The 21,467-nt window shown below is 44.6% G+C and overlaps 1 protein-coding gene across 1 annotated transcript in view; it reads right to left on the minus strand.

Annotated features, from left to right (window-relative positions):
• The window catches only part of LOC147881462 (zinc finger CCCH domain-containing protein ZFN-like), a 71,828-nt gene extending 53,286 nt beyond the window's left edge, over nucleotides 1–18,542 (minus strand). Inside the window, exons 1-5 of the mRNA XM_087402300.1 lie at nucleotides 18,186–18,542; nucleotides 17,427–17,590; nucleotides 17,242–17,304; nucleotides 17,002–17,121; nucleotides 5,612–5,917 (exon numbers count right to left, since the gene is read on the minus strand). Coding sequence (XP_087258426.1) covers nucleotides 5,612–5,917; nucleotides 17,002–17,121; nucleotides 17,242–17,304; nucleotides 17,427–17,590; nucleotides 18,186–18,408 — 876 coding nt within the window. The 5' untranslated portion in view covers nucleotides 18,409–18,542. The remainder of the gene's footprint in view (nucleotides 1–5,611; nucleotides 5,918–17,001; nucleotides 17,122–17,241; nucleotides 17,305–17,426; nucleotides 17,591–18,185) is intronic.
• Nucleotides 18,543–21,467: the final 2,925 nt, after the last annotated feature.

Raw genomic sequence — 21,467 nt, forward strand, 5'->3', positions numbered from 1 at the left:
GCCCCAGATCGTGCCAACTCCATAGAAGATGCAAGTGCTAACCATGGCAACCGAGCTCTGCCTGCTGCTGAGTCTCCAAACTCCCTAACCCTGTGCAAATACATGACCGACTGAAACGCTGCATCCAATGCAAGGGGAGTAGCTCCAAACTCTGCTAGCATGAGAGAGAGAGAGAGAGAGAGAGAGAGAGAGGAATCCCGGGTATATAAATAGCCAGGAAGGGCCATCAAAAGCTAGGCGAATTTAGGGTAGGTGCTTGATTTAGAGCAAGTGCTTTCCTTGCTAGAGAAAAACAAAAAAGCAACCTGCTTTTTTTTACCAAAAACAGTCTCGCTTTTAATAGATCTGGTCCCGCTTTTCTCCAACCAGCCAAAAATAGCCAAAACGCACTAAAATCAGGCCATACGCTCCTTCCCAAAGCCAAGCACCTGCCCCCAATCATATCGCCCCTATCTCTGATGCCCGAATTTCCTAGACAAGCCGTTCTCTGGCTTACGAATGCCCTCTCTTTCCTCCTACTTCTCAACTGCAGCAAATCTAGGTCTCTAGGGTAGGAATCTCATCCTTGAGAACCTAGAGCAAATTCTTTCCCTAACCAGCCCACTCTCACGCGTCCCCACACAGCCAATCACATCAACAACCCAAGCGTGGGAAGTTATAGGTCAGAAACAATCCATCCTCATATCTCTTGCTAAAAGCATCGAGTCTTCTCATCGCCTACCCTACTCAAGGAATCACGATTTCCAAACACGTAGCAACTGAGAGAGCACACAGCCTATGGACTTCTATTTCTTCCACAACTCTGCCAATCATGAGTGCACATCATCAGCCAACAATTCAGCCCATACATGAGCGGAAATGCAGATTTGCAAGAGCAATCTTAAAAAAGCATATCTAGAAGACATCTTTTCTGCATACCTCATGTTGAATTCAATTTTGATAGGACGGCTCTGATACCAAATGACACGACCCCGCAAGATCTAACCCTATCACTGACCTAGAATCTCGTCCTCAATCCAACCAGAATCATAGCGTAGGCGCCTCGATCCTCCCGACCACCCCCGAGCACGCGGGCTACAGCTTGGGCTACAGCTCGACTCATCCATAGGCCTGTATCTAACCCAGGCGTCCCATACCACCTGAGCCCGTCCAGAGGACCTTCGATACACCACCTATGATCCGCCATGTAGATGGCCAAAGTCCCGGCCTGGGTCCAAGCCCCATCCATCAGTTGAAGAGCGCTCAACCGATCAACATAATAGCACTGGCCCTCCCTCTATATAGAAGGAAACCCGCTATAGATAGCACAATGCTATGAATAGCTCCCTCCATATAAAGCGAGCACTATATATGAATCAATCTCTATATATAGCAATCTTGGCTAAAAATAGCCATCCAGCCCTATGCTATCCCGTAACCCATGTTCACCTGCTATCCAACCCTAGGTACACCATGCACATGACAGACAGGCAGCAAATATTTGCCGGATACGAATGCCTCATGGTGCCTGGTCTTCATCTCGCTCAGAACTTGTTGTTGCTTGTATGCAACACTTCTCCTCATGTTGGACATGTGGATCCTCCTCCTCAGATTGTGTCTGCACGGCAGGGAATTTATATCGCAAACCATGCGAGCAAATGCAGCAGGTTATCTACTGGCTCTATGAGGACAGCAAAGCTTCCAGTATTCTCTCTGGAGACATTTCTGAAGAATGGACTCTTCTTTGTTTGGTCCATCAGGGATGTCCCCTTAGTGCTTTGATGTATGCCATTGCTACTCATCCTATGTTGCAATATATAGACCATCTGGTGGATACAGGAATCCTTCATGGCTTGGAAATGGCAGAAAATTGCAGCATGGTTGCTCAAGCCTACGCTGATGATTCCTTTTTTACCCCAAAGAATACTCAAAATTATCTTTCCGCTTTGATGCAAGCTCTTTCGCTCTATGGTTTGGTAGATAGTCTTCATGTGAATTTTCAAAAGTCTAAGCTGCTCCCCTTGCATTCTAAAGACTGGCATGGTCTCTTATGGCCAAAGGAAATAATTCCACCCACTCATATTGTTCGTCATCTTGGTTACCCTTTGGGTTAAGGGATCACCCGTCCTCAGCAGACTGATTGGGTGCTTGTCAAGCTCAGAAAAAAGATTGAATATTGGAAACTAGCAACCTGGCCATTGCATGTTCAACTTCGAATAGTGCAGTCCATTCTAGTGGCCTATATGCAATTCCATTTGCCTCTGATCATGTTCACTAAAGCGGATCTTGCTTCTTTCATGTCTGTAATCATGGAACTCTTTTGGCGATCCAAGCATGGCTGGAAAAGTCTAAGACTGCTTTCAGTGCATCGACTATGTTCACCAAAAATGCATGGAGGTCTTAATATCATTGATATCCAGGTGCACATCCCTACTCATAAAGGAAAAATGCTGCTGCAATTTATGCAAGGTGATCAGCCTTGGGCTGTTATGATTCGCTCTCTGTTACAACAAATCAATACTTCTGCCTTCGATCACTAGCAACCCACTCAGTGGGACTTCTTACTTGGTTGCTTTGATGGTACATTGAATGGTTGCCCTTTGGTCTCCAGATTGCTTCTTGATTGGAAGCACGTCCTTTCTCACTTGGAATGGCATGGCCGCAATTCTCTAATAGGAAATTCCTTGAGGGCTGAAAGCATTCACTGGTCAAAAGCTTTTCAGCCTCCGTTGGCTTTACAGGAAGCTAGACGTTCTTGTTTTATTACTTTCAAAGGAATTACTTCTGTTCGAATGTCATTCATGATGATGGAACTATTTTACCTTTTTCTCTTGCAACCACACGGTATGGCTTGGGATCTCATTATCGTCCTCTATGGCCAAAAATTACTTGTATGCTTTGACCTTTCATCCCAATTCCTCCTTTGGAACTTCAGGATAGGTTGGAGGATTGGATTTTGACTTCCCGAGAGTCCTCCTTTCGTCCTTTGGAGGCTATCTCACATTATAGTGCCGACATTATATAAAATCCTTTTGCCTCAGCCTGGGGTTTCAGATAAGGCTAATTCTATTTGGTGAATGCATCGGCCAGCTAAGTGGTGGAGAAAGAGACTAAGGCAACTTTGGGCATATAAAGTTCCTCTTCGGCAACAGGTCCTCTTTTTTGGAGTTCTTCTGGGGGGTTTTCCATCTGGCCAACTACTGGCATGTAGAGACATTGCTCCTTTTGTATGTCGCAGATGTTTGGCTTCTCAGTATCTCAGTAGCCTGTGCTTCATTTGTTCTGGTTTTGTCCATCCTCCCGTGAGTTCATCGATTTTCTTCGACAGCGGTTGAGAATGAGATTCCCAACTACTACTTTTGGAAAATTATTCTGACTCTTTGGTTTTCATCCACTTGAGTTTGATCTTTTCTTTATTTGGGTTCGTTATTCGGCACTTTGGACTTTGTGGATAAACAAGAATTGTAAAGTCTTTGGTGATCCAACATTTTCTTTATTTACTTTCTTCAAGCGTTCTCTGCAGCAATCTTTTTTTGACTGCTTGCAGACTCACTACATCGATTATTTAGCATATACAGAGGTTTTCAGCTGATGTAATTTCTAGCTCCTCGCTTTGAGGTGGCTTTTCTTGTAATATAAACAACCATGGCTTTCACTAAAAAAAGTGTGTGTGTGTGTGTGTGTGTGTGTGTGTGTGAGAGAGAGAGAAAGAAAGAAAGAAAGTTTATTAAAGTCTTCGGAAGACCGATGACTGTGAAAATCCTGGTACAAACGAGCTGGGCTGGTGGAGCTACTAAACAAGCATCCACGCAAAATCTCAGTACTAAATCCTAAGTACAACATAGTCATGTCATGTCGATAGTCGACTATCTCATCATCATCATCATCGCCATCAAGACATCAGGGTGGATGAGGCAATGGGGACATGAAATTGGCGATAGATTGCTATCGGCCACTCAAAGGTGCAGCCGCCCTGGCATGTCTCCTGGTTACAGCTCTACGTCCAACCAGGACTACTGACCCTCATCGGGCGGGACCCAACTCTAAACATGGAGGGGATGTCCCCAAGTGTGATCTGTGTGTCAACCCTCTGTCTAAGCTGTCAGGTCACTGGCTCTAGGTCACGGTCATGTCGAGGCCTCGTCCCGTGGGTATCCATGTGATCTGGCTGGAAAAACTCCGTGATAGAGCTCTGAGAGAGATCAACCAAGGAAAAAGTATGCTCATGTCTCCGTGCTCGAAGCATCTTCTCTCGGTGTCTGAGTGCCTCATGAACGCTGGCCTAGGTAGGAGATGAATCGGGCCAAAACCCCATAGCTGTCTCTGAAGAGGCAATAGAAACGTCGTCGAATCTCATAGTAAACAGGACACCTGAAGATGAAGTGTTACTCTGTCTCAACCTCCTGCATGTCACACAAAGTGCATATCCGCCTCTCCCTGGGTAGTCTCTCTCTTCTGCCACTCTCAATACGAAGTCTATGTGAAGATACCCGGAATCGCCCAAGAGAGATCCTCAGTGAGTGGGGTAAGTAAATCTGAGTGTACCCTGGTGGATCAATGAAACCCTTTGCTGTGATATGTAAGAAGTGATCTCTATAGAAGCCCAGCTTCACTGGAAGATCACTCGGGCCCAGCCGGGTCCGGAATGTGTGTAGGTGTAATAGATCCTCACGGATAACCTAGTTGACCTCATGCGATAGGAGGGGAGAAAACGGAGCATCCATGCTATACTAGAATGGAGGTAGTCTATCCATGTGGAGCCCCAGTCCCTCAAACCATCTCTCTATGCGTGCATACCAGCACCTGTTCTCTCCTCCTACTGCAAGTGCCATAGAAGAGGACATTGCTAGCCATGATAGCCTGCTATGCCCAGAGGTGCTGGTATGAACGCACATAGAGAGAGAGAGAGAGAGAGAGAGAGAGAGAGAGCTCCCCATTCAGGGGAAGCTGCTGTGTAATATAAAGCATAAAAATCTTCACCCAAAAAAAAAATGTGTGTGTTTACGCTGTAAGCTTCGGATTATTCCAGTATGCTTTCAATAAAATGGTGTGCTTCATTTGTCATCATCTGTAGGAAGCAAAATATAAAAAGTGCAAAGAGGCTGACTGTATTTACATCAAATAGTGGGATACTTTGTCACCACAGAGTCAAACAGACAGAGCAAGCAGTGAGAGTTCCAGATATCAAGGGCCATGGAGACAATACTGATAGAAGACAAGCTTCTCCTGGGATGCATACAAAGACTAAGGATATTGCAGGAATAAAGAGGATCTTTGTAGACAAGTTTCTTTGCAACGATCAAGAAAGCTAAGCCTCTCTTGGGACACATACAGAGTCTAAGGCAACTGCAAGAAAAAAGAGGATTTTCTTGTACCCAAATTTCTTTGCACTGATCAAGTGCATTAAGACTACACCCAAGAAACGAATGCAACCATTCAAGACACTCAAAAACAATAAAATTTAAAACAAAGAAAGTCGTTTCAAAAGGCATCATAACTAAGTTTCAATGATAAGACATAACAACCCACATCTTACAAAATATTATGTTTTAATCCTAAAAATAATTTCCAAACCCAAGTGCATCCAGGATGCAACTATCAGCATAAGCTGGAAAAACATATAAGTATTTACCTGATATGTGCTCCATGTAGGCATGGAAACTAGGCCTTGGGGAGGTACAATTAGAGGAGCAAAACTGGGAGGGCTTTGAAACCGTGACCCAGACACATAGGGTGTTCTGGCTATTGTCCACGATGGCACCCCTGCTGGGTACGACTGTGGTGAAGGTGCCGATGGAGAGCCAGCAGAAGCATACACTGAAGATCCAGACATTGCAACCAGTGGCCCAAATGTAGCAGGTTGGGGATGATTGAATTTGCATGTTGTTCCAAATTTGCATGACCCAGTTCGCATATAGTATGCACAGTCTTTTTCGCTCTGCTCAAGCAAAACAGCACTATTAACAAGATAAAGCATTGTCTTGGTCATAGTTACCAATGCACTGACAAGATGTCACATTACCATGAAGGGAGTTCATACCCAAAACAGCACTTTTCAGCTATAGAGCAAGTATATCTTTAGTCATCACAAACTGAACGAGACACAAAAAGAGCAAAGCACTCCATACACCTAAAAGCACGTCAATATGCAATTCCAAATATTCTCATGGCATAGATGCTTGTGCATAAGGCTGAGAGGACTTTTCGGCAACGAGACCCTTTATGCCGTGTGCGTGCGTGCGTGTGTGCGCGCGCGTGTGTGTGTGTGTGTGCGTTCACCAAAAAAGAATGTGTGCATGTGTGTGTGTGTACAGATCTTTTCACAAAAAACAAAACAAAAACCCCAAAAAATGTGTGTGTACAGATAGAGCACAGAACAAAAGGTTTCAAACGGGTGATGGAGGCCAAGGAGAAGAGAAAATGGACCGTAATGACATGGTCATCATCTAGGATGTTAGAAAGATCACTGACCCACCTGTGAGATCCCATATGAGGAGGACATCAGGGCAATGGATCTCTAGGCAGGAAATGGTAGGCTGAGCTGCAGCAGATTAGGACCGTGTCAGGTGGAAATCTGGCCAAATAAGGGTCACCTTGAAGGCGCCTGAAAGCGCTGCCTAACAGGCAGATTTTTTGGACTGTTCCAGGTCAGCTGACCTGGCAGTAAACCACAGCAGGCCGGGTCGAACAACCAGACCAGTCGGCCTGGTCTGATCGGCAGATTACTGGCCCAAACCATTCTGCTGGGACAGAACCAGTCGGTGGGTTTGGTCACCAGTTCTAGGGCTAGCTAAGGAGTGCCCTATGTAAGTGAGGCTCCTGTCTCTCTACCTACACGCCACTGAAGCCCTTCTTTGAAGGCATGCAGGAGCAGATAATCTGGAGCCTTCCTTTGCATATCTACTCAGTTCTGATCAGTCTTTCCAGGCTGTATTTTCCCCAGCACTTTGCTGGATATTTGGGGCTTCATTCAAGAGCAGTTCAGTCATCCTTGTCGTGACTATAAACTGAGTATTTCTGGAAGTAGCTTCGCTGATCTGTCTCTCTGTTTCATTTACAGTTTGTGAGTTCAAATTTGCTGTTGTGTATTTTAAAATTTTGTCTTCATTATCCACTGTACACAGGTGCATACTTCAGCACTTGAGATTCTGAATTGGCATCAAAGCCTCGTCAGCAATTCTTGTGATACCCCTCAGCCCTGAAGCAATGGAGAAAGAGGTGGCCCTGTTTTCAGGAGCATATCTCAGTTTTCAGATTCTGAAAAGTCGCACTTCCCCCTCCTAAGCCTTTCACATCCTCGTCATGGCCAATAGAGTTAAGACTTCCCATCCCAAGCTTTGGAGACTAGGGAAATCTTTACGGTATAAATGATCCTCTTTGGAAAATCAAGATCCGGAGCCCCCTTGTGGTAAGGATCATTTGGGAAATTACAACAGGAGTGGAGCTAAGGCCCCAAGACATCAAGAATGTTGCCAGGGTGGTGGCGACAAAGTAGATCCTGATGCAGTCAAAGTACTACATCATGCCAAGGCCCTAGCCATAATCATTGGCATGGCTGCAAACTAGGTCCTCTCGCAAATTCAAGTTGTGGATACAGTGTTTCAAGCACGGACCATCCTAAAGGACACGTACAAGATCAACAACACAAGTCATATCCTCAACCTCGAGATAGAGCTCTACAACGTGCATATGAATTGAGGGGGAATCAGTACATCACCAATGTGAAGGTGTTGAGGGATCAGCTATCCATAGTTGGTCAACAAATGGATTTGGCTCAAGTAGCCAGGCTTTTGCTTGGCATGCTTCCCAGGAGCTACAAAGTGTTTGTCACAACCATGGTTCCAAGGCAACAGTTGGCACCAATTACCTTTGAAGAGCTAGTGCCCCTACTACTATATGAAGAAGCTTGGGAGAGGAAGTTTGACGGATCTAGTGACAAAGCCTTTCTCATGCAGGGGAAAACCAAGGTAAGTCTCAGTCTGATGGAGACTCCAAAGAAGAAAAGTCAAGATATTCAAATAAAAGAAGTGCTTCTACTATGAGAAGCTAAGACACTTTGCCGAAGACTGCCGAAAGACGGAGGCAAATCTAAAAACGAAAGAAGCTGATAAGTTGAAGGGAGAGACCAAATCAGAAACCGCCAACATCATCACGGAGGAAATCTTCCTAGTCTAAATTATTGAAAAGTGCCCATCACTTGCAGTGAATGATGGAGAAGATGATTCCTAAATCTCCATGGTGACATGGCCTTATTTGGCCCTCTATTATTTATTAATTCTCTACACATATGCCGGCAGCAGAGCACATGTCAAAGATGAAGAAGAACCTAGTTGGTGTTTATGCTAGATCATCCATTATAGTGGGCAGCAATCAAAGCTGCCTAATCAAAGGTATTGGGAGCATTCCATTCACAACAATGAGGGATGAAGACAAGGTATTAACAAATGACTTGTATGTATCTGACCTTTGCAAAAATTTACCTTCTGTCAGCACGAGGGGGTCATCAAATCCAAAGCAACGTTACAAAGGGATGTGGGGATGTCTCAACTATGGCACGAGAGGTTCAGGCACATCAGCTTCACCGCTCTGCTAGAGATGCGGAAAACACGCATGGTGGAAGGACTTCCACAACTATCAAGCAAGCAAGAAGTTTGCTGAGTTTGCATGGAAGGCAAGCAATGCTAGGTACGAAGGCCACGAATCAAGGCACTAAGCCACTAGAGGTGGATCATGGACCCATATACTAGACCACCTTTCAGGTTGCTCACCTTTATAGATTATTTTAGCAGAATGACTTGCATATATTGCATGTCTAAAAAGTCATAGGCCCTTCAGAAAAAACAAAGAATGAAGGGCTGAGGTAGAAAAAGAAACAAGAAAGAAAGTCAAGACTTTCATAACAAATAGAGGGGGAGAATACTTTTCAAAGAATTCAATGTTTAATGCAAGAAGAATGGCATCAAACAGCACTTGATAACAACACGTTGATAGATCAAAAAATGTCGTAAGTTTTTTTTTGCACTGTACATAAGGGTGGGTAGGATCATAGATGTACACATTTTAGTTTTGGTGTGGGTTTTGGGATACAAGAGACTCTTTTCTTGGAACTTTGATGAACGGTTGTAAATATTTCAAGATTAATAAATATATGCCTTTTGCAGGGACACATGGAAAATGATGAGAAGCCGTGTGGGTAAACCAGTATCCAGAGCATTTGTGGTATCCAATGTGTGACGGAGTTTTTTGTGTGTGACTTGATATATGTTCTTTTATTACCCAATGTCTTGGGTTTCCTTTTTTATGAGTGGTTTCCATTTGTTGGGGATCATATGAGTTTTCCGTATGTTAGGAATGGGTTAAATATATGTGCTTGGTTGTGACTAATGATGGCTTGAAGGGAATGTCCATTAAATGTGAATGTGGGGCATTTATTGCCTTGGTGTATGATTTCTGGGAAAGAGAAAAAGAGTGGTTTAATGCATGTGGTGAGGTGGCCAACCAGTGTGGGAGTTCTGCATGGATGTTGCAAGCTGGCTACGTGATCAAGTGAAACACTCAAGAGGAAGAGGGGAGCTGCCATAGTATGTGGTGGAAGATTGCTAGAGTTTCCAAATCACTGATGGATCCGTGGCTGTCTCAAGGAAAGGGATTGGCATGCAAATGAGAAGAGGAGCCTAACATCGACAAGGGAGAGTGCGAAGGAGGGAGTGGAGAGAAGGATTTTTGACAGGGAAAAGCATTCCAGTAGGACCTGTTTGTCTTCGATGATGAATGTCCTAAGGGAACTGAACACTCATCGTGGAGTAGTGGGAGACTGCTGCAAATGATTGACGATTAGAAAACGCTGAAACTATGGGTCAAAATTCAAAAGAGCCTCAACGTGGTTGTGATGATCTGCGTAATGATATGAGGGAGATCTTCCTATAGGAATTGGTCGACTTCTTGGTATCGTCTATTGCTGACTTGATCTTGAGTGATCTTGCGCTGGGTCACCTGAAGATACGCTTGTGTGGATGGGCTGATTTGCCTTGAACATTTTCGAATTTCATATTGAGTTTGGTGCTGGCTAGTGATTGCTGAAGAGTCTCTACAGTGATGTGGGAAGCTGGTTGCAATACATGCAGTAAATGAAGAGATCTCTTCATGTCATCGCACTCTTGTGGTCTACTTGTTGACACAAGTTCATGGCATACTTGCAGTTTTCTTCTGAAGAGGAGAGTAAAAGCTGTATCTATTTTGTACGACCTGATCTGAGACAAGAAAAAGTTTGTGAAGATGTACGTGGTTGGTTCCTAATTCAAACGTAGAGAGTTTCTCACCTTTGAGCTGTGGGTTCATTTTTCTACATGTCTGACAGTTCATTGTCCACCCTTACTGTGATTTGTATCAGGTTTTCTTTCAATCTCATAGACCCATCGGTCTTCTGAAGACTCTAATAAAATTTCTTTCTTTCTCTCTCTCTCTCTCTCTCTCTCTCTCTCTCTCTCTCTCCATATGGATACTTTGGTCCCGATCTTAGCAAAGCTTTTTAATGAAGCAGTTTGCACCGGTTTCCCTCACACCTACACCCTTAATACAATCACCCCCATTCACAAGGCAGGAGATCCCATGAGCTCAGAAAACTACAGGACCATTATGATTGGACATGTCATGTCCAAGAAACAAAAATTAGCTAGTTTGCCAAAATTCAGGGACTCGGAGCAATGGGACAGACGGGCTTTCAAGAAATTGAAGAGGCCATCATGTCATGTGCATGGATCGTATCTAACGCATGCTTTAGGTGCACAAGACTAGCTCAAGAAACCTAGGGAGGCTTGGGGCTAGCCAGGCAATTCTTGGGTTGAGTTGCAAGGGCACATATCAATAATGAATTAGAGTTTTTGCTATTTTTGTCGCATTGGGATCAAGCCTATTTAAGGAGCCCAGGGGTTCTATTTTTATTGTGCAAGTTAGACTGAGTCCAATGGTTTGGATCCTAGATTGTGTTGCGGACCTAGCATAACCCCAAACCTAGCAGCAGATCTAAGGCCCATGGGGCGCCACTCGGTGGTATGGGACGCCAAGTTGGTTGGGATCTAGTTGGGATTTGTGTGCCAACAGCTCAGCTCATGGCTCGGAGGGATGTCCCAATTTCTCGAGTCTTTTCCTTGCAGACGTCATGATTGGGTCGTGAGCTAGCCTGCACCCTTCATGTTGTTTCTATGAATCTTTCTCTGTGCTAGTTTCACAGGTCCGAGATTTCAGGAGCTCTGGGGTCATGTCAATTGTTATCAGAGCCAACTCTTGAAAAGCAAGTTTCTATAGAAGGAGTCATTGGCCAAAGTTTTCTTCTTCTATTGCTCCATAAGTGCAACTGAATTTGTCTATCAGCGTCTGGGGAAGCTTTCATTTTTTAGTAGGGATTTTAGGTGCAAGATTTCCTTGACTGCGAGGAACGATGAGCTAGAAAGTTGAAATCAGCCAAGAATCATAGGAAAGGAGTGCATGAGCTTGAAATCGCTAGGAAAATTGGGTTTCGGATTGCCAGACCAGAAAGGAGCGATCTGTTGTAGGAAGCCAATCTTCCAATTTTGACAGCAAAACAAGCGCTTGATCTGGTAGAGCTCTAGTTTCAGCTTGGAAATTGATCACATCATGGGAAAGGGGCTGAGAAGGCAGCTGTTCCCTACTTTTCTCGCTATACTTGGCTGAGGGTGTTTGAGAGCAAAGCAAGAGCTTTTGACAGCTTTTAGAGAAAAGCATTCTGAAATTGGTGCTTTCCAAAAGCAGTCTGCTTTCTAAAGAAAAGCGAGTTTTTTTTGAAAAAAAAGAAGTAGCATTTGAGGCAAAGTGCTGCTTTCTAAAAGCAGTTCGCTTTTGGGAGAAAGCATAGCTTTAGAGAGTTCTTTTAGAACAATTTCTAGAGACCAAGGGGTAGACCAGCAGATATAAAATCCACCCCTCTCCCTTGTTTATCACTTCTCAGGATTGTTGGTGCAGCAAGTTGTCAACAGCCGGCTCTCCGTCATCAACTGCAGTTCAAAGTAGGAGTTACCAGGAGGCTTCCGCATAATTTCCAGACTATTCTCTCTTGCTTACCTACTGAGAGTTGCAGTTTCCTTCCCTCACAGCCCAAATTTGTTGTAACATGCAACGGTAATCTGATCGTGTAATTCACAGCAAGACCTTTAAACCTTTAGCAAGGAATTAGCGTTGTTTACCATAGAGAGAGAAAGGAGATGAGGGTAGAGAGAGAGTAGAGTCGACAACCGATTGGGTCCATGTACCCACTGAGGGCCCCCTCCCCCAATCAGGGGAGAATTTTCTTTATACTTGGAGAACTGAGAAATACAAAGAACATTCTTCTAGACAGCACAGAACGCGCTTCTGAAGAGCTCATTGTGCACACGTAAAGCAGACCCAAAGACCTAAGAGGCAACGCCGACCAATACCGAGACCTTGATGCTGTCCACACTGATGATGTAGGACGCTTCTGCAAGGCAAGGGAGAGGCTTGTGCTGTCCACTGGAATGCAGGGTTACTGCGTGAGTGAGAGAGTGAAAGCTAGGAGTGATAGATCCTATAAGAGAGCTGCAAGATGACTGAAGTAAAGAGCTGAGAATGAGCTGTGTAAAACTGTAAAAGATAACTGAAAAGAGCTGCTGAAACAGACCCCAAACCTTACTCTGTTCGCTGTCCCGACTCCCTGTCTAATGCGTGAACACCTTCCCAAAGGGCTGAACTGATGCCAAAGGCTGAGGCTGGTCAGAGGGCCACTGGGGGTGAGTGTCAAGCTGTTCAGAGGGGGCTGAGGAGGAGCTGTAGGAGGCTGAAGTGCTGGGAGAACTGAATGAGGAAAGAGGGCCTATAGGGCTTTTGGGGCTGGTTGGCTGGCCCCATAAATGCCAGCCCTAGACCCCATACATGCCAGCCATAGGCCCCATAAAGACAGCCTAGGCCCCATAAATGGCAGCCTAGGGAGGGGTGCAGGGGAGCCTATAAAGGCAGCCCTTCCCATGCCATTCTCTTCACTTGTTCCAGCCCTGAGGGGGCCCAGAAGGGCTCCTATCCTAGGCTGGACCTAAACTTATCCCTAAACTTAAGACGGAAACACTACCCTACGGTTCACCACTGGGTACTAGGGAACAAGGACTGATCTTTTGACTTGACATAAGGCTGAGAGACTGACTTATGTAGCTTGTGCCTGACTGTCCCTGGACAAGGGTTCACAAAGGGGTCACAGCATACGACAAAATCTCCTATTAGGGAACTATTACACACTTTCAATGTAGCCAGTGTGTCACTTTGCACCCAAGTGCAAAGGTGCATGTGACATTCCCTCCTTAACTTGGCATTAGGTTCATTGCTTCCAAGTAGTCCGCCAATATCTGGGGAAACTCCTGGATAAAGTATTTGCAGGACTCTTTTATCTGATGGTGTTTGGACTTCTTCTCGAGCACAGCTTGCTGCAGCTTGTGTTCATCATTTTTCTTGTCAATTTGGGAAAGCAGATTCTCCATCACAGGATGTCATTTCAGCAAGAAAAAATTTAGTGCAGCATGTCACTCCCATTGTCTCATCATCACAGGCTTGGGATTTGGAAACTCCTTTCACGGAAAGAGAGTTAAGTGATGCTGTTAAATCATGTGGAAGATGGAAATCTCCTGGCTGGGATGGTCTACCTATTGAATTCTATTGGGATATCCTCAAGTCTCCTTTGCTGCAAATGATCAATACTGTTTGGTAAAATCAATCCATGCCGGATTCCTGGAAGAAAGGGCTTGTAAAGCTTCTGCCCAAGAAGCAAATCTGTGAATCTCTGACTGATTGGAGGCCTATCACTCTGACCCCTGTTATTTATAAGATCATCACCAAAATGGTGGTTGATCATATCAAAGAATATTTACATGAGGGCCTTCATCCAGCACAATATGGTTTTATTCCTCGTCGGCATACCACTGATAATATTGCAAATGCCTATGTTGGGATTGAGTATGCCAAGTATATAGAACAGGATGATCTCTTATTGCAAGTACATATTGCAAAGACTTTTGACACCATCCAATGGGAGTTTATAGCTCAAATTATGCAAGCTGCATGCACCTTGTCGGGTGATATTTCTAAAGCTTGGACACTCCGTTGTTCAGTTCGCCAGGGCTGTCCTCTAACCAGTTCAATATATTGATCATTTGGTGGCCACTGACATGTTAAATGGTTTGGAGATTCTTGGAAGTTGCCCTCTGGTTGCTCAGGCTTATGTAGATTCTTCTTTATTTTATGCCACGGAATACTGAAACAGACCTATCTTCGCTTATGCAAGCTCTCTCTCTGTATGGGGTGGCTGCTGGCCTTCATGTCAATTTTCAGAAATCTCGCTTGTTGCCTTTGCATTCAAAAAATTGGCATAGTCTGGTATGGCTGAGGGAAATTGTCCCGCACACTCAGATGGTACGCCATCTTGGTTATCCTCTAGGTTGGACAATTACCCATCGTCAACAGATTGATTGGCTCTTGCCAGATTAAAGAAAAAGCTGGAATATTGAAAGTTAGCTACTTGGCCGTTGCCTGGGTCCGAATTATTCAATCTATTTTGGTGGCCTATGAGGACAGCTTCTTATAGCTATGATTCAATCTTTTATGTCCACTCTTATGGAAACTTTTTGGCGCTCCAAGCATGGCCGTACGAGCATTAGATTACTTTCTGTGGAGCACCTTTGCTCACCAAAAATGCATGTTGGTCTGAACATTTTATGTTTGATTTCGCTGTTGACTACTGCTTTTGGACACTGGCATCCAACTGAATGGGATTTTATTTTGGGCCACATTGAAGGCAAAGCTAAGGTTGCCCTTTTGCCTCTACCATGCTTTCCAATTGGATGGAAATTCTTTCTCATCTGAAATGGCAAGGTCGCACCTCCCTAGAAGGCGATTCTCTGCGTGCCAAAAGTCTGCAGTGGTCAAAGGTGTTTGATCCTCCCCTTGCTTTGCAAAAACCCAGGCGCTCTTACTTCATTTCATCCAAAGGGATACAATTGGTGGGTGATGTGATCCATCCTGGGTGGTACATTGATCTCCTTTCCATGGCAGTCAGACAGCATGGTTTGGGGCTGCATTATAGACAGTTTTGGCATTCTCTTTTGCAGATGCTTCTTCTTTCCTACCAGTGCCGCAATTAGAGCTCTCTTATCGTCTTACCGATTGGGCTCTGCATTGCCAGAATTAGAGAACTCATCCTCTACCATTGGCTAATATAATGGTGGTGCAAAATATTGTGACTGCTTTGGAGTTGTAAATTGCCTCTTCGCCAACAGGTTATTTTAAGGCAGGTAATGTTAGGGATTATTCCATCTGGTCCACTCCTAGCCCGATGAAATATTGGCCATGTTGTCTGTCACAGAAATGTTTGTCTCCTAGGGAATCCTTGATCCATCTTTTTTGGCAATGCCATGTCACTCGTTGACTTTCTACTTCTGTAACAGCAGCGTCTCCTAGCCAGATTCCCGACTACTTCCTTTGGCAAGCTCTTGTGGATATTTGGCATCTATCGACCAAGGCCAAACTTTCATCTTTTACTTCGCATGGATTCAATAATGGGACCTCTGGACTCTTTGGAAGGATAGAAATCATAGAATCTTTGGAGACTCCAATTTCTCCAACTTCTCCTATTTCCAGATGTCACGAAGGCAATCCTTTTATGATTGTCTCACTGCTCATCAGACAGATTCCTCTATCTACTTGTCCTATATTGAAATTTTCTGATGTTTTGTAATGGCAAGTTCTCTCTTTGGGAACTGCTTCTTGTGATATAGTGTATGTCTATGATATATAGATATATAAATAGATATATGTATATATATTATAACAAGACTAGAATATATCCAATTCGGAAAGAAGGGAGTTTGTAAGCGACTATAACAAAATTATGAGGAAAGGAGAAAATTAAAAAATAAAAGTAACTTAGTAAGCAAAGCTACGCTTGTGTTCTAATCAGTACCCAAGCATCAGCTGCCATCGGGGTTTCGCATGATTCTGGAATCTCTTGGGTAACCAGTGCTTACTAAGTTTTTAAATCCCGACCCAAACAACAAATACTTCGCTGGAAAAAGAAAAGAAACAAAGCAGAAAATAAGAAAAAGAAATGCAAAAGAGAGAGAGAGAGAGAGAGAGAGAGAGAGTTAAATTAGGTCAGAGTTTTCCCTGGCATCCCCTGTGCGTTTCCATCTGTCTCCATTCGCATCTCTTTGCTGTTTCAGTTCGCTTTTCTGATCTCAGCTTCTGCTCGCATAACCACTCATCCTCCCCATGTCCTCATCATATAGGGGCTCACAAGTGAGGAGGTGAGTCTACTATTCAAACATGATCATTATTGAGGAAACCTAAATGTTGCTCCAACAAAAGCAGAAGCTGGACACAATGAATTGATCAAGGCAAGTGGAAGAATCTAGTTCATAAACTGCCACAAAACAGAGCTGGGAGCCTGAAATTGAATACCAAATACATCGATGCTGCAGACGTGGATAACTAAAGTAAAATAGAACTAAAAGGATTTCTACTATCTCCCTATCGCCTCCTCCTATGATCCTTTCGAGGCCTCTTTCATGTTTCTCGGGTCTATCCTCCTAACTAAAGGCTGTAACAAAAACTTTAATCTCAGCATGTACAAAAATGTATAAAAATGTGTTCTCTGACTTCTAGATAAAAAAGATTCAGGAGAGCCAGCAAATTAGAATATTAACATGTACAAAATGTGTAAAAAGCCCATCACAGCAATTGAAACTGGGGCCGGCTGTCTGAGGCCGCAAAAAAGTTTCAATTACAGCCAACTTACCGGAGTATTTTTCATAGCATGGAGTAAAGAAAGTTTTGTAGCATTGACCACAAGCAGTGCATGACCAAGCTATGGACTATTGAAATTGACTTCCCTTAACTCAAATGAATAGTCAAATTACACAGAGCATCAAGCCCTCCGTGGAACCCGACAGAAAACATTACAATGGAATGCCACAAATGAACAATCAAATGATGTGGCAAGAAGGTACACACCGAACGCAAAGGAAGTCCCACTATATTCAATGTTACTCTGCCCAATAATCCAGCCCTTTCCCTTGGATGATGAAACTTGCATGTCGAGCCAAATTTACAAGTTCCAGTCTTCAAATAGTACTGCAGAGTCAGACTTGATCAGGGCGATCATAAGTGTTACTCATACGTGAATGACTTTAAAGATGTGCCACTCTTTCTTCCCACGGCAATTTTGGTGAGCAAAGAGAAAGTATCCCTCACCTGGCATTCAGGTTGTCCAATTCGCTCTGGATATTCTCCTCTGTCCCTGGATAGTGCTGCGGCCTGCCATTACAGCAAAAGCCTCAGGGTTCTCAATATTTTTGCTCAAGCGAAATATCTTCTCTCAACAAACAAAAAGTCTGTAGAAAGCGTTTGTTATAAAGGTTACACTTTAGAAGGCGCACCAGCTTTCTGTTGGGAGGATGATTAAACCGGCAACTCATACCATAGCCACAAAGGCCGGTCCGTATATAGTACAGACAGTCTGGCTCACCGGGCCGTTCTGGATAGGGACCAGCGGCGAAATCCATTTCCTCGGCAGACTGCAGCGTCATCTTCCACATTGCTTCTGCAGCACGAAATCGTAAAACTGTTCAGAAGTCTACTCCTCTTAGCACGGAGAAGCACCTCCACGACGGCGATCAGTTCGTGAAAACTTAATTCCTGCGGTTCTGCATCAGATTCAGCGACCTGTGCGGGGCCTTTAAATTCTAGGAGTAAGCAAATCCTGGATCGCAGAAAGTCGAGGCCAACATGATTGTCGGACTGAACAAGAAACCAACTTCACAAGAGCCGAGAATACGGAAATGCGAGGCGGATACAAGTTGTATCAAGAGAGATCGAGCAAGTGAAAGTTGATGTGCAGTGCGAAGGCACAGATTGCTGACAAAAAAGTCCATCGCAATGCGAACGGGGAAGCTCAGATTCCCGCATTTTCTGAGCGGAAGCATTCCGCTGTCCGCACAGCAAATCAGAACGAAATCTTGGTGGTGCAATCAAAGAAAATCCAGCGAGCGATCGGGGAGCGGGATGGAAGAATGGAGCTGCGCCATAGTGGAGACAGAGACAGAGACAGAGACAGAGAGCAGAGGGATTCAATAGCAGGAAATGCATTCACGAATCCGAGAGAGTGAGTGCGCCTGTGCTTGAGGGGGAAGAGTTACCTTCGAGATGCGAGGAGTCGCTAGTGGCGATGGGGGAGGGGGAGGAGAGGGATGCATGGCGGTGGCGATGGAGGAGGAGGTGGTGCTGAGGGGAGAGCTGAGGCTGGTACCAATCGTCGAAGGGGGAGCGATGGAGGGGGGAAGGGTTAAAGGGGAGGGAGGAGAGGCGAAGGGGGGTGGGGGGGGGAGGCTTGCGTTGTTTGAGGGGGAACTGAGGTTCCATAGCTCATGCTGAGAAGGAAAGACTGGCTGGCGATGGCGATGGCACTGTGTAAGATCAAAACTCTGTGTCGCAGAAAAAACTCCGGAAGACGGAAGTGCTCAAATTTGTCAAAGCAACAAATTATAAAACGAAGACGATGAGAAGAAGAAGAAGAAAGCCATTTTGTTCCGCTCGCCACCTCACCCCTCCCCCTCCACGTCACCCCCTCCCCGCCCTCCACGTCAGCCGCCCACCCTCCACGTCCTCCTTCCCCCACCCCTCACCCCTCCCGCCCCTTCCACGTCACCCTTCGGACATCGCCTAACCGCGGGCCCCGCGCCGCTCGCCACGTGGCGTACGGTCGGCCACACCCGCCGTGGCGATTCTCGGGGCTTTTGGAGGGTCGTGGGCCAATCGGAAGGCGCCAGCGCATCGACAGCTGGCCCCACCCCGGTTTTATTTTCCCCCGGGCACGTACGTCGGTTGGAGGCTGTCAACAACGCAAATATCGCCCCCCCCGCCCCCAATTACTACTGTCCACACCCGTGACCCTGCATTCGTAAACTACGCATTCATCCTCCTCCATCCTCTACTTGTAAGGGCCCCAAATGCCTGCTCACATCTGGTGCGATGACGAAGTGCGGCCGTGGTGGCATTCATCACACTTGCGTACTCAGTCTAACAATTTTGGTTAGACTCGTTTGGCCACCTGATGCTCAAGGCTCCAAAAGTTGCTTTCAATCGGCGCTGAGCCAATCATTACTTCTTGTCAATCGAATTCGTACAGCTTCGTGGTGCGGCTTGAATTTTGAGCCACCCACTAGCACTGGTCGTTGAGACGAGCGCCGCACTCGACACTCGTGGAAACAAGCCCTAACACATTTATGATCATCTAATTGGTGAGCCTCGTAAAAAGGACCCATCTGTTCTAGTTCTTGATTCCCCGTAATAAGAATGCATGGGAGGTACGGTGGCAGAGTTTTGACGTTTGGGCACCGGTGCCCAATCTAATCCTCCAAAGCCTTGAGGGACTCGTTCTAGCGCCCGGTTCGCATGTACGAGCTGTTCAACACCTAGGTGCTCGCACCCCTTTGCGCGAGAACATATTCTGAGAGTGTGGCCACATAACTTGGCCTATCAAGAGGGCTTGTTGCCCGCCGCCGCCGCGGCCTATACTGCGAGATTGATCACCCTCTTAATAGAATATAAACTTTAATTTTGTTTACTTTTTTATAACAAACAGTGTGTGACCACATGCAGTAGTCGTTGGAGGAAGCCCCACCTCCAAACAAAGCAACACATCTAGGATCATCGGATGCACTGCCTAGCCAAAGCAACTGTGTAAGGGAGCAGACTGAGATGCATCAGAGAAACAATTGAGAGGGCGACACCTCCCAACTTGTGCACGTTCCAATCCGCTCAAAAGTCCCATCTGAGCAAATATGGAACTATGGAGGAGGAGTGGAGGGGGTTTTTTCGGCCCTTTGAGATCAACAACAGCCTCCAAATTAATCAAGTCACCTCCATCCACGTCTGATTTTCAAGAGTGTTCCTCCATTCCAAAATACATATGAGCAAACCTCCACTTCATCATACCACCCTTTCACCTCCAAACCATTGCACACATGGCAATGCTCCAAGGGTCTATGGAAAATAAGTGATTTTTTCACTAATCAAGGTAATGTCTTGGTCACATTGACCCACTGATTAATGAATAATTATATGTTAAGTGTTAGCTCAACAACTCTTACTTTCATTAAAAGCAAAGCCATAGTGGTTTGCCACCTTGTTTTTAATTCTCACATCGTTCTGGTTCTTGCTTTGCACCTCTTGTCCTCTTATCACCCATGGTCGTGCTATCAACTGTTCAACCTTACACGTTTTCACAACATGTTTACATTGGCTACCACTGCTTGGGATTCTACTCAACTACTCAACTTTACACCTCAGTCTTGAAACTGACAACTTGCATATTGTAAGCATTGAAACCGATTTGATTCAAGGGTCTACCTTGTTTTCCTATCCCATAAAAGTTGTCTATTCTAACGTTGCCCCAACATCGATGACCAGAGCCATACTCGTCCACAAATCCCACCATTGTACATACTTTCATCCTCCCCCCTTCATTCCCATTGAGAGCATCAATATATAAAAAATTGTACTGACTCCATCAACCCGTCACTCTTACCTTCTTTTCCACACAATCCTCTCAATCGCACATCTCTAGCAAAGCGTTACACACCCTTCACCATCATAACAAGGATCAATTCCCACCCTCCATGAATGGTCCTCCAAGATCTCTCTAAAAGCAAATTGGTATACACTTAAATGACTTGGTCCAAAAACGAATCCCTTTGCATAGCACAACTATCCCAAGTAAATGCATTCCTTCAAAGTATGTATTTACAATAATAAATGAGAAATCAACATGGCTCTAGTTCAAGGGTGGAAAGAGCCCAAGGTCATTTCCAAATCTCATTCTTAGAACTATACTTCAATGTAAGGAGCCTTTGGCGTTTCTTTCACGTTTGCAACATATTTTATGCCTAACCATTATAAGATCAATAATATCTTGCTATGCATTTATGTTCATTCCATGATTTCTGTATCTCATATGCATAATATTTAATACCTTCAGTACTTCATTAAATGAATTCCAACACTTTTGAAGAAGGACTCTATGACTTTTAAAAACAAAAAATTTGGCACTTTTTATGGGGTGGACGTATAGTTTTTTGTGCCTATTAAATTGTAGAGTGTGTGCTCCCTTGACCCACATTGCAATTTATGTATTTGTCAATTCGTATATTAATGCACTTGCTAAGATTGTGACCTTTTTGCATGTACATGTAAATAAACTTTTTAAAATTTTAATAAATGTTAAACTTGCTCCCCCTTCTCATAGGACTCACTTCTATACACCACCATAGAAGCTTCTTGGTTTCTTGATATGTTAAATAAGCTCGTGTGATTTGTTTCCAAAGTCTATACACCACCTTAGAATGTTTTAAGTATTCTATTTTGAATGGGCATGCTTTCAAAAGGATGTCTCTTATTTGCTTAACCAATCAAATAGTGTT

This window comes from Dipteris shenzhenensis, chromosome 31 (assembly GCF_047967505.1).
Source record: "Dipteris shenzhenensis isolate YYH24624 ecotype China chromosome 31, Dip_SZ_1.0, whole genome shotgun sequence".
NCBI classification, from domain to species: Eukaryota; Viridiplantae; Streptophyta; class Polypodiopsida; order Gleicheniales; family Dipteridaceae; genus Dipteris; species Dipteris shenzhenensis.